Below are 18,242 nucleotides of genomic sequence, written 5' to 3' on the forward strand. Positions count from 1 at the left end.
CTGCCAATGTTCGCATAGTTGACGTAAATACATATATGACCAAAATTCATTTCACACCTTACACAAACTTATTTTACTATTCTATTCATTTAAACAAAATTGTAATAGCGTTAAATGCGATACCCACTTTTGATGATTTAAAATAAGAATGTACTGATGAAATCAAAGTTTTCGATTATTAAAAAATCAGTATGCAACCTCTTATTGAACGTCGAACTTCAAATTTCAAAGTACAACATTCTCTTGAACATCCCTTTAAAATAGCCCAAAACCTTCAAACCACGATAAATTTCGTTTCCCTCATTGAATACTATATCTTTCGAAAGGTAGGTGCCCGAATTGATGGACATATCTATTCATTAATAACGATTCCAAACACACCGTGTACCATAAACTCACCTCCGGCTCTGGCATCTTCAGTGAAAGCGCTGGAACACCATCATTCAGAATGATTGGCAGCTTGTTTGGTAGCACCATGATAGCGGCGACCTGCTCCACTATAATTTTCCTCAGAATATCACTCAACCCGGGCATGTCAAGCAGATCAACCACCCCCACCAGGTTGAAATCGATATTCGGATTGTTTAGGAAGAAAATCTGGAGACCACCGACCAGAGGCATCTGCGAAATAAGTGGCTTCATTATGACCCGCACCGTACCGTGGATTTGGAAGTCCTTAATTCCACCCCGTAATCCACTCAACGAGAAGTTGATATCACAGTCACCGGCGTAGAACAAGTCCAAATCCATAATGATTTCATTACGGGACACGTTCTTCTCGTACACCTTTACCCCACCGATTCGCGGGGGCTGAAAATATCCGGTGTCAGTTTACCATTTGCAAATTGTTTCCATAGTCGAAGTAATACTTACGATTGTTCCCAAGATCATTCGGTCGAATTTGAAACCATTCAGTTTGTATCCGGCCAACGCTTGTTGAATGTTGGGCTCGATGGATTCCTTGATGAGGTTCTTTGCGAAGAAGTTCGCGTTGGGCCATACTTGCTTCAGGATCTGGAACGGAGGAATCATTCACTAGTGAAAAAATACCTTAACAGCTAAGGGAGAATGAGAACATACCCTATTAAGCCACTCACAACGTTCAACATCTGGAAAGAATACCTGTAAATATAATTAAAAATAAGTAAAACTGTTGCGATATTCTGTATAATATGTGATAGTTATTTATACATTTTTGTGATGATGCAAAATCCATTTACAATATTTTCAATAAAACTAGCATGTTGGGTTCAACTATGCAACGTTTCAGAATCCGTATTGCCTGAAGCCGTATGATTGTGGGCGATACACGATATAATAGAGACCGGTACAGGGCAGCGAGAGCGGAAGAAAAGCAAATCCACCGTATAAAGAAATGACAGCACGAAGAAAGTGTGGTAGCTGAAGCTCAAGATAGCATGAACCGGAATGATATGCGGAAGTTTTATGCAACAGTCAACGAATCGCGGCACAATACCGTACCAGTGCCCGCCGTGTGCTCATTGAGAGGGAAATTTGCAGACCGATTAAACGACGGTGGCTGCCCAGGGAAAGAGCACTTTCAGCAGTTGTTGAACGGCGGAAATGACAATGTAGCGAGTAACAGGGTGAATATTGATGAAGACGGTCAAGCTGTGGACTCACCGACCATATAAGATGTTAAAAAAGTGTCAGCTGAAGAACTATGGACGATTACTTAAATTTTTAACATTTTTCATGTCTTCTACAAAGTTGTTAAACGTCTTAAAACGCGTGTTTTTGCTGAACATCGCACCTCTCTATCTCTTAAAGTAAAAGAATTATCAGTCGAATTTATTTTAATAAGGCTTATTTGTTTGATAGTAAAAACCCATGCAAAGACGCTTATAGACAACAGTTTTTATCAAATGCGGAAAGAGGAGATATGGTACTTTCATGATTTGTATGAGTTGTCTGCGCCATTTTGCGCCGAAGCCAGTTATAGAGGCCTAAACTACCCTTTGAAAAAAGAGTAATTCATGAATCACTTTGTTACTTCAAAAGATAGAGTAATGATATGTTCAGCAAAAACACGGGTTTTTTTATGACAAACAACTTTGTAAAAGACACAAAAAATGTTAAAAATCTTGGAAAAATGTTATGATAAAAAGTATGATTTTTAGGGGCCATTCACATACAACGGCATATATCTCAAAAAGTATAAGAGATAGAAAAATTGTGTCTTCGACAAAGTTGTTTCAAATTGCCAATCCTACAACTTTGCCCAAAACACCATACGTCTATCTAAATGTTTTGAAAAAAATAGTTTTTCTATCATCAATCAACGGTTTGGGCGCTATTTAAAAAGCGCATGAAATCGAGAAAATAAAACACAGTGGATTGAAGTGCGTCAATTACAGAAAGATTAACCTTCTGAATTAAGCATACAAAATACTGTCACGCATCCTGTTTAACAGACTGAGACCGCTCGAGGAGTCCACCGTCGGCGAATACCAGGCTGGTTTTTATGAGGGCCAATCGACAACGGACCAGATGTTTACTTTGCGAATGATCTTGGATAAATTACCGGAGTATAACTTGCAGACCCCTTCCTTAGCCGAGTGGTTAGAGTCCGCGGCTACAAAGCAAAGCCATGCTGAAGGTGTCTGGGTTCGATTCCCGGTCGGTCCAGGATCTTTTCGTAATGGAAATTTCATTGACTTACCTGGGCATTGAGTATAATCGTACCTTTCACACGATATACGAATGCGAAAATGGCACCTTTGGCCAAGAAAGCTCTCAGTTAATAACTGTGAAAGTGTTCATAAGAACACTAAGCTGAGAAGCAAGCTCTGTCCCAGTGAGGACGTTAATGCCATGAAGGAGAAGGAGTGTCGTCAACGAAATATAATTATTGTACCATGTCACCATGTTTTACGACTGTTGATAACAGCGGGTGGGATGTTTTTACACTCCAACTCTCACCATTGTGTCATGGGAAAGCATCAAATATTTGTATTTGTTTGTTTGTTTCCGGTTTTTATGAAGAGGGGGGCAAACAATTGGTTCTCGTGTCGGTGGATATCTTTTGTACAAAATTGGAACGGTATGCCTATTCACTCATCATTTACACAGTAGCAGTACGAGTTTTTTATCTTGTGGTAACTCGATAAAATGCATAATGCTTTTCAGTGTTGTTCAGACTCATTTCCCCGAAAATAACATTTTCCGATCTACGAAGCCACGAACTACTACAGCCATGCTCTATCCGCCTAAGATAGAAAAGCAGATGGTTAAGCTTGAGTACTGCACACAAAATCAATCAATTTTGATCCCAGAGAGCCACAATTCAAGTTTCGGTGAAATGAAATGAGTGAGTGAGTGAGTGCGAATCATTTCACCGAAACTTGAATTGCGGCCCACCGAGATCGAAACTGTCGGATCCCATGTGCAACACTCAAGCCCAACCACCTCCCCCTCCATCTCAGGAATACAACGCACAGTTATAACAGTTCATGGCTTCACAATTCGAATTTCGGGGAAATGAGTCTGATCAACACTGATGCTTTTACTTTCATAATCATCAATCAAAGCGATGCTAAGTAATAATATGATATCGATGATTTTTTTGCATATTAAAATGATTCAATTTGGCCATTTAGGACACCTTCCTTCGTATGTGACACTTTTCGTATGGAGATCAGCTTATCTTCGCTTAGCAATATCAAATGTACAGCAATATACATTTCACGGATGTTTGGGCACGTCATAAATTAATCATAAATATTAATTAGTTTTACCTATCCCGCGGTTTATCCCGAAAGTAATAAAAAGCAAATCCTTCAATATGTATTATGAACAATATTAATTACAGTACGACACTTGGAGTGTTGAACCAATCATAGTTTTTTGATCATATACATGAACGCAACATTCATGCCTTTTCATGATAAAGATACTTTAAACATATTTCACTCATTTGAAATAGAAGCCTGAAACGAGCTCACCAATTGATAATCCAGCTCATTTTTTTGTTTTGAAGTTCTTTACCAACAAGTGTAACGCACACGCGCAAATAAATAACAAAACGGCTCTTTATGGCTTTATGAAGCACTCTCATCACATCCATAATGTCTATTTGACAAAAATTTGAATTAAAAATGTGAATTACCATGCACACTAATATAGAAAGTCCACTGTTGTATACTATCGATAATACATTCGCTCCGAAGCTATCCTAATTGTTTTCTCCGATATTTAAGGTGCTTTTGAAACGTCTCTCCAGTGGTTGGGAGATTTCAAATGATGATTGGACATTTGTAATTATGATTTCCATTAGCTGTCCAGAATTCAAATCAAAGTGTCCGGAATATAAAGCAAAACCGAGGAAGCGTCCGGAATGGGAATCATGAAAAATCCATTTTTATTTATTTTTAAATTTTTCATGTTGTGGAATCAAAATCTTCACCCACCATTAGAGAGTTAAGTGGTATGGAAGCTCGATAACGCTGAGAAATCATATAAAAATGGTAATAAGTATTAAAAAAACATTCTTCTATCTCTATTAAAGCAGAATTACAGTCCTCTGATTAGAGTGTTGACTTGTCACTGTCAACTTAAATATTACATGGCAAATATGTAGCGAGCTGACTCATTTGATTGTGATCGTTGTGAGTACAATAATAGAACTTCGTATCATCTGATATGTAACTCAGGCTTAGCGCAACTGCAATTTCAACTTCTTGGTAAACAAACATTGAGTGAACCACGATTTTGAATTTTCAGGGAAAGCTCTCTTTATGCTAAGGGCCGCCCATGAACCATCCCAAGTAACAATTTTAGTTTTACGAATTACTTCCAGGGTGCTATAAATAAACGCCCATAAAACCACGGTCAAGGCACTTTTGTCTTCATCGCGTCCCCCAAAACCTCTTGTAGACTAGAGCGTGACTAGTTGGCCCACTCTAAAAGAGGCTATGAAGTGTATATTTATGTCACACAAATAAAGCAAAATAGCATTAATGGTAGCTGTTTTGAGGCCACCTGTCCTAGATGAAAGTCGCTTCATCTTGAAAATGATTTTATCATAACTTCGATCTTGCCGGATTTATTCCAACGTAAACAAAACAAAATAAGATTCAAAACACGTCTGTGATAATTTATTTTGTAGTGCTTTTTATTTAAAGTGATTTATCTGGATTTAGTGCTCAAATCATTAGTGCCGAGTGAGATTTACAGTGAAATGTGATGAAAAAGAAGCAACATTCTGAAAGTGCTATATATCTGGTTTTTTAGCATTTGCTAAAATAAATCACCAGGCGATGAATAAAACATATTCAGCAGTTCTTGGTTTGTTTCGGCAGTAATTGTGCTGAAAATTATATTTGATCAATTTAATTATCATACCATCGCATCTTATGATCAAATTAATGAAGATAATTCGATTCGAAAATAGTTAAATTGTACCAACCGGAGTAAAATTAATATGGCGGAACTATAATTGATAGTTATCATCGACAAATGCTGTTTTGTCATCATAAATACACAAATGAGAACACAATGTTATGATTCGGCATTTGTGGGTGTAAAATTGCCTTAATAAATGCTGATTGAAGATGATTCAGCTTTTTTCGCTTTTTATGGTAGCCAAGCAGCATTCAACAAAGTTTGACAGTTTGGGCGTGTTGTTATGAAGAATATACGCAAAAATAATGAAAATGGATTTTAGTTTCGCATTTTTTCATGAGCATTAAGTGTTTTTGAGTAATTTCGCAACGTGGATTATCATTATTGGTTGGTCTAGTGAGTAATAGATTCGCAATGTTAATGGTGTTATCGCGTCTTGAGTGCCGAAATACTGATCTAACAGGAATAGATAAGGTAAGTTATCAAGATACAAGTGCATGTCAATCAGTTTAAAAGCAGCTTTTATGGCAACAAGGTTTATTATATCAATCTTTTATCATAGCCGTTCATGCTGCAATAAAGCTGGTTCTGTAGCCACAAAATTTTGATTTTATATTTTGCCTCTAAAAGGTTTTGAAAACAACTAAGAGCTGACTTACAAAATATCATCTTCTCGCAACGGTAAATGTCGCCTCTAGCTACTATAGCATTCACGTAACTGTCATAAAACATTAATAAATCCACACGAATGCCCAATTGCTGTGGAATTGTTACTTGGGATGTGGTCATAAAGAATGGGAAAGACTAGCCAAAGACCACGGTTCTTACCAGTATTAAAATTTTTGTATAAGACCACGAGGGGAATAAAAAAAATGACCACGTAGTTTGTGGACGGCCCTTTCTGTATTTTGAAACATCCTTCTCAGGGCGCTGTTTCAACTTATTGTGGTATGGTAACTGGATTCACTATCCTGAACGCCGCCCACAAAGTGCCATCCCAGATTATCTTTTGTCGTTTATCACCTATAGCAAACAAGCTCGTAGGAAATTACCAAGCGGGTTTCATCGAAGGACGCTCGACAATGGACCAGATCTTTTTCTTCATAAATACTGTGAGTACCAGATCGCTACGCACCACCTGTTCATCAATTTCAAGGCGGCATACGGCAGTATCAATCGTGGAGAGCTATGGAAGATCATGAACGAAAACAGCTTTCCCGGAAGGTTACAAGATTGACTAGAACAACGATTGACGGTGTGCAAAACTGCGTGAAGATCTTGAATGAACACTCCAGTCTTTCGAATCTTGCCGGAGACTACGAAAAGGTGATGAACTTATGTGCCAGCTGTTCAAAATTTCTTAGAGCCGTGGTACGATTGTCACAGAATCCGGTCGATTTGTCTGCTTCGCGGACGACATGGATATTATTGGGAGACAATTTGAAAGGATGGCAGATTTGTTCACCTGCTTGAAACGCGAAGCAACAAATTTCGTAATGATGATGAATGCGTCAAAAACTCACTGAAAAAAATCCACACGTTTGATCCGTGTGTTCAAAATTATGGATCGATTCATGAACGTCTATATCGATTTGTTGTGATTTTCTTACAAACTTCGTGTGTGTTACACATTCGATTCTTTAGTTTTGCTTCATGAACTGATTCATCAGCCAACAACATGAATTCCATAGTTTTCCACATCAGTTCCTGAAGCTTTCCATTTAAAATTCATATGCGTTAACCTATAGGTGCATTAATTATCACCCAACACGGATTCAGTGTGTTTAACTTATGATTATCTTGTGTCATGATCATCATGTTCAAGTTGGTCGATTTGAATTCGATGAGCTTGCTATCGATTTCCGTGTTCCAAATTTCTAAATTGTCTGTGATCAACCCATAGCGAACTAAACTGCGGTCGGACCTCGTGTTGAAAGAAAAGAAGCAAATTCTGAAGCTGAAAGTGTTAGAGGAAAATTTGCGGATTCATTTTTCTCTCTATTAGTGAAGATGTCCGAGTGAAGATGAGGAGTTCATTCTAGTTTTCTATAAATAACATGCATAACTTCCAGCATTGGATATAACGTATGGTGTTGAAGAACAATCGGATTCCACTAACAGATTTTCCTAGCTTTCAGCTTCGAATAAAATGAAATATGCTAATCCCAGGCTTCCCAAATTATGGATTTGCGGTGCCCCGCTTGTTGCTGACTCACTTGTTTGAAAAAAAAAAAACATTCAAGTGAGCTTGCGACGAGCGAATCCATATTTTGAGGAGCAAGAGTTCTCTATCAAATTTCTTCTTTCAGTCTCATGATATTCATGTTCTATCACACATGACTATCAAAAGCTACTACATTTCGAATTCAATAAGCAAATCAGTTGGATACACATGTTATTATACCGTGAAGTCAGTGACGAAATCCATATGGCTACCACACTCAAATCATGTGATTTTCCTCATTGCGCAAATCTATAAGTAAAACACACGGCCTTGACGTGTTGATTTTTCTCAGTGCAAAGTACTTGTTGATAGGCGTAATTGAGCAGAAGGCAGAACAGAGCAGGTAGCAATGTGAAATGTGAAAATAAAGCTAATTTGGTGGAATTGTCTTTATCAAATTATTCGTATTGCGTGTAGGGTCAGTGTTCCATTAATAGACAGTCCCCTATAGTCGCACTAGTGGATTTTTATGGCCGTTTTGCTATAAATCGTTGCAAAATATTTTTTGACATGAAGCTCAGGAACTATTTATCTAAGTATCATTGATACACAAATCGACTATGTTAAAAAAATGATCGAATGAAGTTTAGAATAAAATCCAACTTGGGTCTTTATATTGAAAATTGTGACTGTTATATCCATGAAACCTTTTTAAGCCTACTGAATTTATAGAAAAGATCCTACGAAAATTCCTTTATTTTATATAGCATAAACTCTTTCATCAAAAACGATATCCATTTTATGAAGAACTCTTTCATAGTTGTAAAAAACAGAAAAAAATCAGCATCGAAATACAACTAGGGATTTAGTGAGTTCATTGGTTAGAATTATATGAAAAGTAAATTTTGCGATGGTTTTCGTTTGAAAATAGATAGTTTTTTTATATAGAGCAACCCGGAAAATATGGAAATCCCGGGAAAGACGAGAATTCCGGGAAACAGAAAATCATTTCCCGTGAACCGGGAAATCTCAATCCCAGGAAATGTTCCCGGGAATGCAAACTCTAGTCACGATATACGGAGATACTTTCGAGGTGGTGAATGACTCCGTCAACCTCGAATCCTTGCTGACGGCTGGCAACAACGTTGGTCGAGAGATACGAAGGCGCATCATCAGTGAAAGTCGTACCTACTATGGGGTCCAGAAGCAACTACGGTCGAGAAAGATGCACCCCGGACCAGACGGACGATGTACAAAACGCTCATGGGTTAAAATAAACCTCGTTTTAATCATTCCAAGACTGCGTAGCCGTAAATTCCACAATTGAAAGATACAGTCGATTCTTCCATAAATGAAATAATATAACTTAAAATAGTTCAAAAATTTCAGTTGAGTTTTAAACAAAATTTCTCACTATCCTCTGAGAGATTAGAAGCACGAACACAGGTTCGAAATGTTTGTATTAGACTTTGCTACATTATAGTTTTTGCAATGATTAACGTCTGTGCTTACACTAAATCTCTCAACTATCTCTCCATTCATCTCTTCATCATTAATTGTTGCTAATACCTTTTTCCACAAATAAATCATACGCTTGACAAATATTGACACGTTCCGACACACGGTTAAGATGATGATGATGATAATGAATGAAAATATATAAAGGTAAATATCGACTATCCATTACTACTCACCCATGCAGGTAAATCACCAAGCCGTGCCAGGATGACCTCCTTATCACTGGCCAATGCCGATGCTTTGGCCACATTACGACGAGTCTCGTTCTTGTTTCGCCACTGTTCGCGTGCCACAGACAGTAAGACCGGTGTAATCAACCATGCCACTGACCAGCCCATGTAACCGACGAAATATATGATACCCACTGTCACCACCTTCTTGGCGAAGGAATACAGCAGGGAGCCCACGTTGTCGCCAGTAGTGCCCTGGAGTTGTGCATTTTCCTCTTTTTCCGGATTTTGCTCCTTGCTGGCGCCAGTCATTTCGTCGACAACGTCGTTTGCTGCCCCAGTTTCACCCAACAGTTTATCGTCCTCAGAACTGCTCGGAAATGAGCTGCTGGGTATCTCTCCAGTGTCACTTATGCCACTAGTGGTATCACTGTTTCAATCAAAGGACAGAAAACGGAAAAAGAATATTGAAATATTCACAAACTGATAATTCAATTAACCTCGTTTGAGAAAACTAGAACATATACGCGACGATTTCTGCACTGAATGCGACCCGGTGATCTAATCTTTGTAAAACGAGAGATGGAGTGAGAATGAAGTCACAGCACAGCACAGCACGCAAACACAAATCATAGAATCAAATTTTGCTTCTGAGCATTTCCAAGCCAAAACGCAAATCGTCTAGACGCAACCCTTTTCAAATTGAATGATATTCTGTACATGTATAGCCTCATAATATGGCACTTTCCATCCAAATTTTGCTAAAACTACGTTTTGAAAAGGGCATATGAAATAAAAGGATTTTTAAAATTTGAAAACTTATAACTCAAAACGGTGCATTTGATTAAAATGGTATCTTCGCAGATGTAAGTAAATAACAAGGACTATTAGAAAAAGACACATTAAGAAAAATCGTATCCACGTTGCGACGTCCACAAATATCATAGCGCTCGAAACGGGGAGAGGGTGGGCTCAATTATTGACTGTGACTAATGGAAAAAATTTAATATAATTTAAGATGTTTCGATGTCACCACTAAGAAGAAGTTTCCATTAGTGAAATCGAGGAGCGGTTTTCGGTTTCTAATTGAATGAATTAATATAGCGGACGAAGATTTAGAATGGCATGTAAAGCTTTAGTGGGTACGCTGCGCATTGTTGCCTGTTGTGCACATTGTTGTTAGCCTTTGAAGTTTTCCTAGCTTCTGCTTGGCACATTTTTCCTTAGTTTTGTTTTCCACCACATTGAAGTAGGTAATGTTATTCTGGGTCAAATGATGGTCGTATTATCAAGTGAATCATAATCGGCCTCAGACCCAGGGCCATATTTATAAATGTGGGGGCCCAGGGGACATTGTCCTGTTGAGGCCTTTTTCCCAGAAAACATGTTGATACTTTAGAATAGACTTGATATTTTTAATGTTCTTTGTAAGGTTTTCATTATCAGAAGTCAAACTATTCTATAACGTTAGAAATAGCTTTACATTTCTTCTGAAAGTAAACCAATTTAAAATAATGAAACTAATCTTTTTCTCTCAAATTGTTCTTTGACATATAGATTTTTAAGGGGCTATTCAGCACACAGCACACTTTACAAGGAGTTCCTCTAGATAATATTTCACTAATCTTTCAACTGAACCACAGTTGTTGCTCAAGGAGATCCTACAAAGATTTTTTAAAGATTTTCTAAACGCAAATCTTGAGGATATACTAAGGAAATCGATGGAAGAATCACCGGATAAAATCCTCGAGAACTTTGAACTTCAATGAAAAATATCCTAATGAATCTTTGGAGAAATTCCTGATGTAACTTTTAGATAATTTCTATGATTATCCTAGGACAAAACCATATCAATTTATTTATTTATTATTTTTTTTATTTATTTATTTACTTAGATACTTAACTCTTGTGCAATTAAAGTTCTTTTCATATGAAGACCAGAAATTACCAATTTTCTTTTTTTTTTGGCGAATGGAATAATGTGCGTTTTTTGAGAATTTATGTTCAATCCTTCGGGTAATACACTATTGAATCATTTTGACGTATTAGTCTTCGTTAGTATAAACATATTTCATATCCGGAAATGATTTTCGGGACTTATTTAATTCATGCATAGAGATCTAGAATTCTGTACTGTGAATAAAATAAAAACGAAAAAACAACCGTAGTATGTTTCGACTGGATAGGTGGTAGATTTTTTCGTAGTTTCGGCTTTCAGTCTAATTAATTGCGTTGACTAATTTTAAATCATCGCCTACTTTTTGGTCCGGCTATTAGACCATCTTCAGGGCCTAAAATTTATTGAAAATTGGCACAAATTTTGTGTTAACGTGTGTCTTCAACTGTAGAATAATATTCAATTCTAAAACAAAGATTATTAAAATCCAGTAACCCGTTCTTAAGCCAAGTGGTGACATAAAAACACCATTCCATTTTTTATTTAAAAAAAATGATGATTACAGTACAAACTTGTATATCTCGCATAACATTCCGAATGGGTCGAAATGCAGTCTTCCCAAATGAACTTCAAACACGTTGGTTCAGGCGATTTCAAACTCTCTTTGAACTCTGTTCTCGTGTTCAAACTGATACACTCGAATCTGAACATGTGTAAAGTGAACATCGGATCCTAGCCTAGCCCGAGTGGTAACGCGCCCCAACTAGAGATCGGGGAGTCGTGAGTTCGATTCTCACTGAGAAGACGTGTAACTTATTCGCAAATCTTCACATTTGCCATCTAATCCAATTGCAAATTATATGTAATGTTTAGCTTTTCGGTAGTTGTTAAACTTCCACTCGGCTGGTTAGCCGTAAACCACGATTCATAATTAAAAACAAGTATGAAATTTTCGATAATTATAGTAAACTGATTAGACATAATTGACTGACGTATTGAGCTTCATTAAATTCTAAGATAATTGTGACTTTCACTTTTTTAGTTTGGTTTGAAAACGATAAGCTAAAACATTTAATTCAAAACAAGAAAAAGTTTTTGTATGGACGGTTGATAGTAAACACAATTACCTATCTTGTGACTAAATTTTATTAAAATAAAAAAAGACCATATGTTTTAATCTACTTTATTTTTTTTTTTGCACTGTGAGCCACAAACTGGATTTTTTTTCAGTATTTTATTTAAAAATTAAGACAACTGTCTAAAATTCATTCACACAACAGTTTTTTGTATGAGTTGCCATTTTTCGATTATATTATTTTGAAAAAAGCAGGTACAAAAGTTTTGCCCTATCCAAAAGATAGTCCAGATAAACATTGGGAAAACTATGTATGCAAAGTGTCTTACTTAGTCAAGGTCTGCGCATCCAAAAAGTTTTATTGAAATCTGAGAGGGTGCTGCCAATTTGTAATACGATTTAACGTGAAATGGGTTTATTCTAACGTGGATTCGCTATGATTTTTCCTCGTAGTATATTTTTATTTAAACCTAGTCCTAGTTATTTACTGAAATTTCTGCGAAGAAACCGTTTCAATCAAATGCACGGTGTTGAGCTATAAATTTTTCAAATTCTGAAAATACTCTTTTATAGGCCTTTTTTAAAATGTTGTTTGGGAAATTTTGCAATTTTTTAATGGGCAATGCCATATCTAATAGCTTCTAATGCATGCGTAAAGTTTCATTTGCTGTATCTGATGTCGTTCTCAGAAATGTTCCACCACGTTACAATTGTTAGCTACAGGTCGCCAAAGTTATATAGAACACGGTTTTCATTGAAGTTTACATGAAATTTGAAGTATGATTTAACAAACTTTTTTGTGATCTAATTCACCAAGCAATTGCACGATTAAATTTACATTATTCGATTTTTTCAACATGCTTGCAGTCTCCATACAAAATTCTTTTTTTCTCTTAAATGGCAAAATACAATACTTTTCGAAACCATTAAGAAATAACTTTTGAGCATCGAAAATATCATGAACATTGCTAATAATAATTGTTATGCACATAAAATTTGAATTTTGTGACAAATTAGGGGAATAAATTGTCATACAAGTTGGCTGAAATACTAAAATTTTGCTTTTTCAACAGTCAATATCTCAAAAACTAGACGTGCTATGATATTTTTTGAAAACGACAATGGATTCAGTAACCCTTAATTGAGTAAATAGCGGTATTTTGGTGCTTCAGATGAAAACGTGTTCCACAGTGAAATATTCAGTCTGAAAATGCTACTTTCATTATCGTTTTGAGCTGGAAGTGCTCTTCTTATGAAAACAAACCTCATTTTCTCTCTTGGATGGGATTACACTCGTACTGGGATGCTCCCCCCGGATGGATCGGAAATTTCTCGCTATGAAATTATCACCAATATTGCCAATATGTTTTTCTAACGAACCATCGATAACTTTTGAACTGAAAATATAAAACGCAAACATAATCAATAATAATAATTTAAAAATTAAAATTAAATGAATTAGTAAGCAATCTGATAAATGAAGTGCAGTCTGCGTTGCTGACAAACACCTGTTAACTCAACGAATATCACTCGGGGTATGACTAGACGGGGATGAATCGTTGCAGTTTCTTAAGAATATTCATGAATAGTATGTTCAGGGTGCACAATAAAGTGTGTGATAAGTTGTACAGTGTGTTGAATCGGGTGTGCAGCTACCGGATGGTGGTGGAATTCTGTGGGGTTCTGATGTGTGATGTGTTTATTCCCACCGTTCGAGTTCACCACATTGGATGTGTGTGCGATGCTTTGGACGTGCTAAAAATAGACGATGAGGAAACACCAAATATTCAAATCAAAATAAAACACGAACAATTTTAAGACAAATTATGCGGTTGTCGAGACTATGTGATTGAAGCAGCGAAAGGCAAGTTGTATGTACATCGAAAGATTGGAAGGGATACAGCAATAGGTTCCCAATAAGAAGTATTTTGTTTTAGGTTCTCGTTCGTAAGAATAAGTTTTAACTGGAACTTGTTTTTCTTTTTCTAGAAACCCTTCTACAATTGATTTGATCTTAATCGACTCTAGTCGCTTTGTAGCCAATTGGCTACTCACGCTGATTTTGATTCTGATTATGTCCCAGTTACATTTCAAATATCCCATTAAGCGATTCTCAAACCTTTCAGCTCCACTTTCAATTATTGTCGAGCCGCCTAGAATACATATGCAACATACATACGATAGTAATCTTGATGTTATCATTTCTTTGCAAACAAAACTTGATATTGACAATGTTCTCGATATTTTCGCAAATTTCGTTGTTGAAGCAAGCGCCATTGCAATACCAAAATGTGGAGTAAAATTCTAATCCGTGATTATAGACGATGATCTTAAACTCTTTATCAATCTTAAAAACGTGAGGAGAAGGCAATTTCAACGCACTCGCGTTCCTGCTATGAATATTATATGGCAGCATTTGCAAAAAAAAAACATTTTTCTCAATTTAATAAAAAGAATCGTAATTCTAAATAAGAATCAAAAGTTTTGAAAATTAAATTTCTCAAATTGGAAGAAGAAAGCAAATTATTATTTACTAATTGCGAAAAAGTTCAAAAACTTGCTACCAATCGAAGAAACGTTTTCGAAAATTCGTGGGAGGCTTATTTGGAAGAACTGAGAAATGTTATAAAAAAGTTCAAAAATATGAAACCCCCTGACGATGATACAACTCTCTACATCAGCTTCAGAAAATTGCTTATCATTCTTGGTTGATATATTTAACAAATGTGTAATATTTAACAAATGAAAAATGAAAACATGCCAAGTTTTTACCAGTTTTAAAACCGGACAAAAATCCTGCAGAAGCTTCCAGCTATCATCCACTCAGATCGCTTTCCTCCATCAGTAAACTTTTTGGAATGGTCATTTTGAACAGAAGATGGTCCACATCAACGAAAATTCATTTTTTCCCAACAGTTCGGATTTCGACATGGACATTCGACCATTTCTCAACTTTTATGTGTAAAACATTTGATTCGTTCCAACAAATCTAAAGGCTACTCTATTAGTCTTGCTCTTCTAGAAAATAGAAAAACAATCGACAGAGTTTGGTATGAAGGCTTGAATGTAAAATTTAAAAAAACTATTGTTTTCTGCCATATTTTGTTAGAATTCTCCAAAGTTACACTTTAGCTTCATTATCAAAACTCCAAGTCTGAAAAACTTCCTGCAAGAGCTGATATTCCCCAAGGCAGTATTTTGGGATCAATTTTATACAATATTTTCACATCTGACTTACCTCAGTTACCTCAAGGGATATAAAAAATCTTTGTTTTCGAATGACACAGGACTCTCCGTCAAAGGACGAAGCCTGCGTGTCATCTGTAGTAGATTGCAAAAAAGTTTGGATAGTTAGAAATGGAAAACTTATTTTTTTTTGTAAAGTTGTCAGGAACATTCTTAAATATACTAGCAAAATTGTTGAAATGATTTCAATCAAATTGATAACTTAAAAAAACGTACAAAAACAGGGGTTCCCCTGAAAAATATCGTACTTATTCCCATCTCGATATGCCCCAAATCATTAAAAACAAACTTAATCTGGACTAAACGGTCACGATTATCCACCCTTGTTGCAGATCAAAGGCTTACAAAGCAGAGCACGAAACTTCACGGACTTCCTACTATTCTTTTCATGATTCATTCGATTCCTCTCAGTCTCCCCCTTGAGGAAAATACGACATGCCGTAAATTGTGTAACCTGATCCATAAAGCGCCACAGCAACGGGAATTAAATTTGTCTTATTTCCTCTAGCATCGTTATCACATTTGTATATGTACATCATGAGCCATGGGTTTGCTTTGAAATTGATCCACATACGTTTAAGGTAGACAAAGAATTTAGGAACATTTATTCACGATTAGCAATATATAAATCTGGGAGTTTAGCAGCTACAGTCAGTGAGAAAAGTTAGTAACCAAATATTGTTTATCCACACAAAATGCTCCTAGTAGTCCGAATCGGCCGAAATGTTAATGACGAACTACAAATAACCTGAGCATTTGTTTACCGGCATATCGGTCTATTTTGCTCGAAGTAAGATGGAGCATGGAGAAGAAAGCAATGAATACTACATGGATAGGTACCGTAAATTCGGGTGAAATTTATCACCGTGTCACACGATTTTATTTCTTCCCAATTGAGCACAAATATTAATGTAACCTACAGTGAATGAACGTTGTTTGTCGTTATTATTGTCGAATTGTGTGTTGTGAAGTTTTTTGCGTTAAAGAATGTTTATTTCTATGACAATAATGTAAAATTTCAAAACCATCCACGGTATAGTATTGAGGAACACCCATAAACTTCTAGTCCTAAAACAGGATTCGAACATGGTATAAACCTGAAAGTTTGTAATGATGCTTAAGATACATCCCCAAATAAGATTTCATCACCAAAACTCATACCAATTTGCTCATTCGGGTAAAATAATTGAATTTCTGTTAGATATCCGGAAATTCCTTAGAAAATTGCATACATTTAGGCGTTTCCGTGAAATTCTTGAAATTTGACTATTCATTATTTCTATAAATATTGTATTGTTAAGAATTTAGAAAGCATATTCGGATTCAGGGAGCACACATTTACTGTGTACAGTTGTTTTGAAAACTAACAATAATCGCATTGGCAAGTAATTAATTTCACCCCGAAATGAGATCCACCGATTTTTTTATTTTAGAGATGTTTCTTAGCACTGAAATGACATTTGTTAGAAAATTTCAATACATGAACCAATGAGGCTCACCTTCGTACTTGTTTTCCTGCATTCAGTTGTTTGGCATTGTCAACATTATAGAAAACAGACAAGAAAAACCGTGAAAAATGATCAATTTCACCAGAAATGACGGTACCGTAAGGGAACGGCGAGAGAAATTGGATCAGATGTTGAAGAGGGCATACCGTATGAAACAGTATTACTTGGAACGTCCTTCCTTGTCACTAACGTCCCCTATGGGAACAGCTTGGCATGTTGTTCGAATAACACTACCAAGACAGCCTTGGTAGTGTTATTCGAACAACACGCCAAGCCACGAGGAAGGACGTTTCAAGTAATACTAGTTCATATGGTATTACCTCTACAATATCTAATACAATTTCTCTCGCCGTTCCATTACGGTACCTATCCATCTAGTATTCATAGATTTCTGCTCCATGCTCCCTCTTACTTCAAGCAAAATAGACTGATATGCCGGTAAACAAATTAAATTTTTATTATACAGTCACCCCACACAGTTGAATCACCCACAATTATAATGAAATTCATTAAAAAACATCACAGAAACATTTTGGCTGATAAGCTACACAATGTGTCCAACCATTTCAATGCTTTCCAAATGAATCAATGCATTATGTTTGCTGCCAATGAGGATGTATTTTTAGTCAATTTCGTAAGAAGCACGCCTGTAAACGGCTATTTAGAAGCGACGTTTTAAAAGGTTAATACAAAGATATTTGTACGAGAATGAGTTACATACAACATTTACAGATTAAATAACCATGGGTATACGATAAAAATGTGAAATATGATAGATTTGTCTGAGATTTTTGCGTGAAATACTTGATTCATAAAATGTGGGAAATAAACCTGTCACAATTTTTGAATCAGCGGTCAATCTGCTAGAACTTGATGAATTTTAAATGTTATACCCATTTATAATCAATTATCAAAAACAGATTTTGTGATGGGAGTTCGAAAAGTGCATGACATGGTTTTGGGACCGTTCATAAATCATGAATATCAGACAAAGTAGTACGTAAAGGCGAATAAATTGTTGTAGTCAAGTCTGGAAGGAACCAAACAGAAAAAGTGTCATTGGATAGGATTTCTGAAAAATTTATGACGTAGGGTAGAAGCACCGGTTTTCGTCATACGTCAGTTGCAGCCATAGTTGATTATACACTGTTTTACATCGCCAATCAGAATGAAACTTTTCGTGTTCAGTAGATCACATTCAAATGATACAGCTATAATCATTTACTCGGCCGAGTTGATTCAAAACATATCAAATTCCTTATAATTTTAACACCCATACATCTAACTTAGCCAGGGTACT

General features: G+C 36.2%; 1 protein-coding gene across 12 annotated transcripts in view; it reads right to left on the reverse strand.

Moving 5' to 3' along the window:
- LOC5571584 (extended synaptotagmin-2) overlaps positions 1 to 18,242 on the reverse strand; it is a 62,301-nt gene that overhangs the window by 24,414 nt on the left and 19,645 nt on the right. For 5 of the 12 annotated variants that reach the window (XM_001659742.2, XM_021850675.1, XM_021850679.1 and 2 more), the window contains exons 2-7: positions 13,697 to 13,943; positions 13,453 to 13,585; positions 9,223 to 9,646; positions 1,081 to 1,122; positions 874 to 1,014; positions 400 to 810 (exon numbers count right to left, since the gene is read on the reverse strand). In XM_001659742.2, coding sequence (XP_001659792.2) covers positions 400 to 810; positions 874 to 1,014; positions 1,081 to 1,122; positions 9,223 to 9,646; positions 13,453 to 13,457 — 1,023 coding nt within the window. In that variant the 5' untranslated portion in view covers positions 13,458 to 13,585; positions 13,697 to 13,943. Of the gene's footprint in view, positions 1 to 399; positions 811 to 873; positions 1,015 to 1,080; positions 1,123 to 9,222; positions 9,647 to 9,716; positions 9,828 to 13,452; positions 13,586 to 13,696; positions 13,944 to 18,242 lie in introns of those variants that run through there. The other 7 variants (XM_021850676.1, XM_021850674.1, XM_021850677.1 and 4 more) reach the window with 3 other exon arrangements.

Source organism: Aedes aegypti, chromosome 3 (assembly GCF_002204515.2).
Source record: "Aedes aegypti strain LVP_AGWG chromosome 3, AaegL5.0 Primary Assembly, whole genome shotgun sequence".
NCBI classification, from domain to species: domain Eukaryota; kingdom Metazoa; phylum Arthropoda; class Insecta; order Diptera; family Culicidae; genus Aedes; species Aedes aegypti.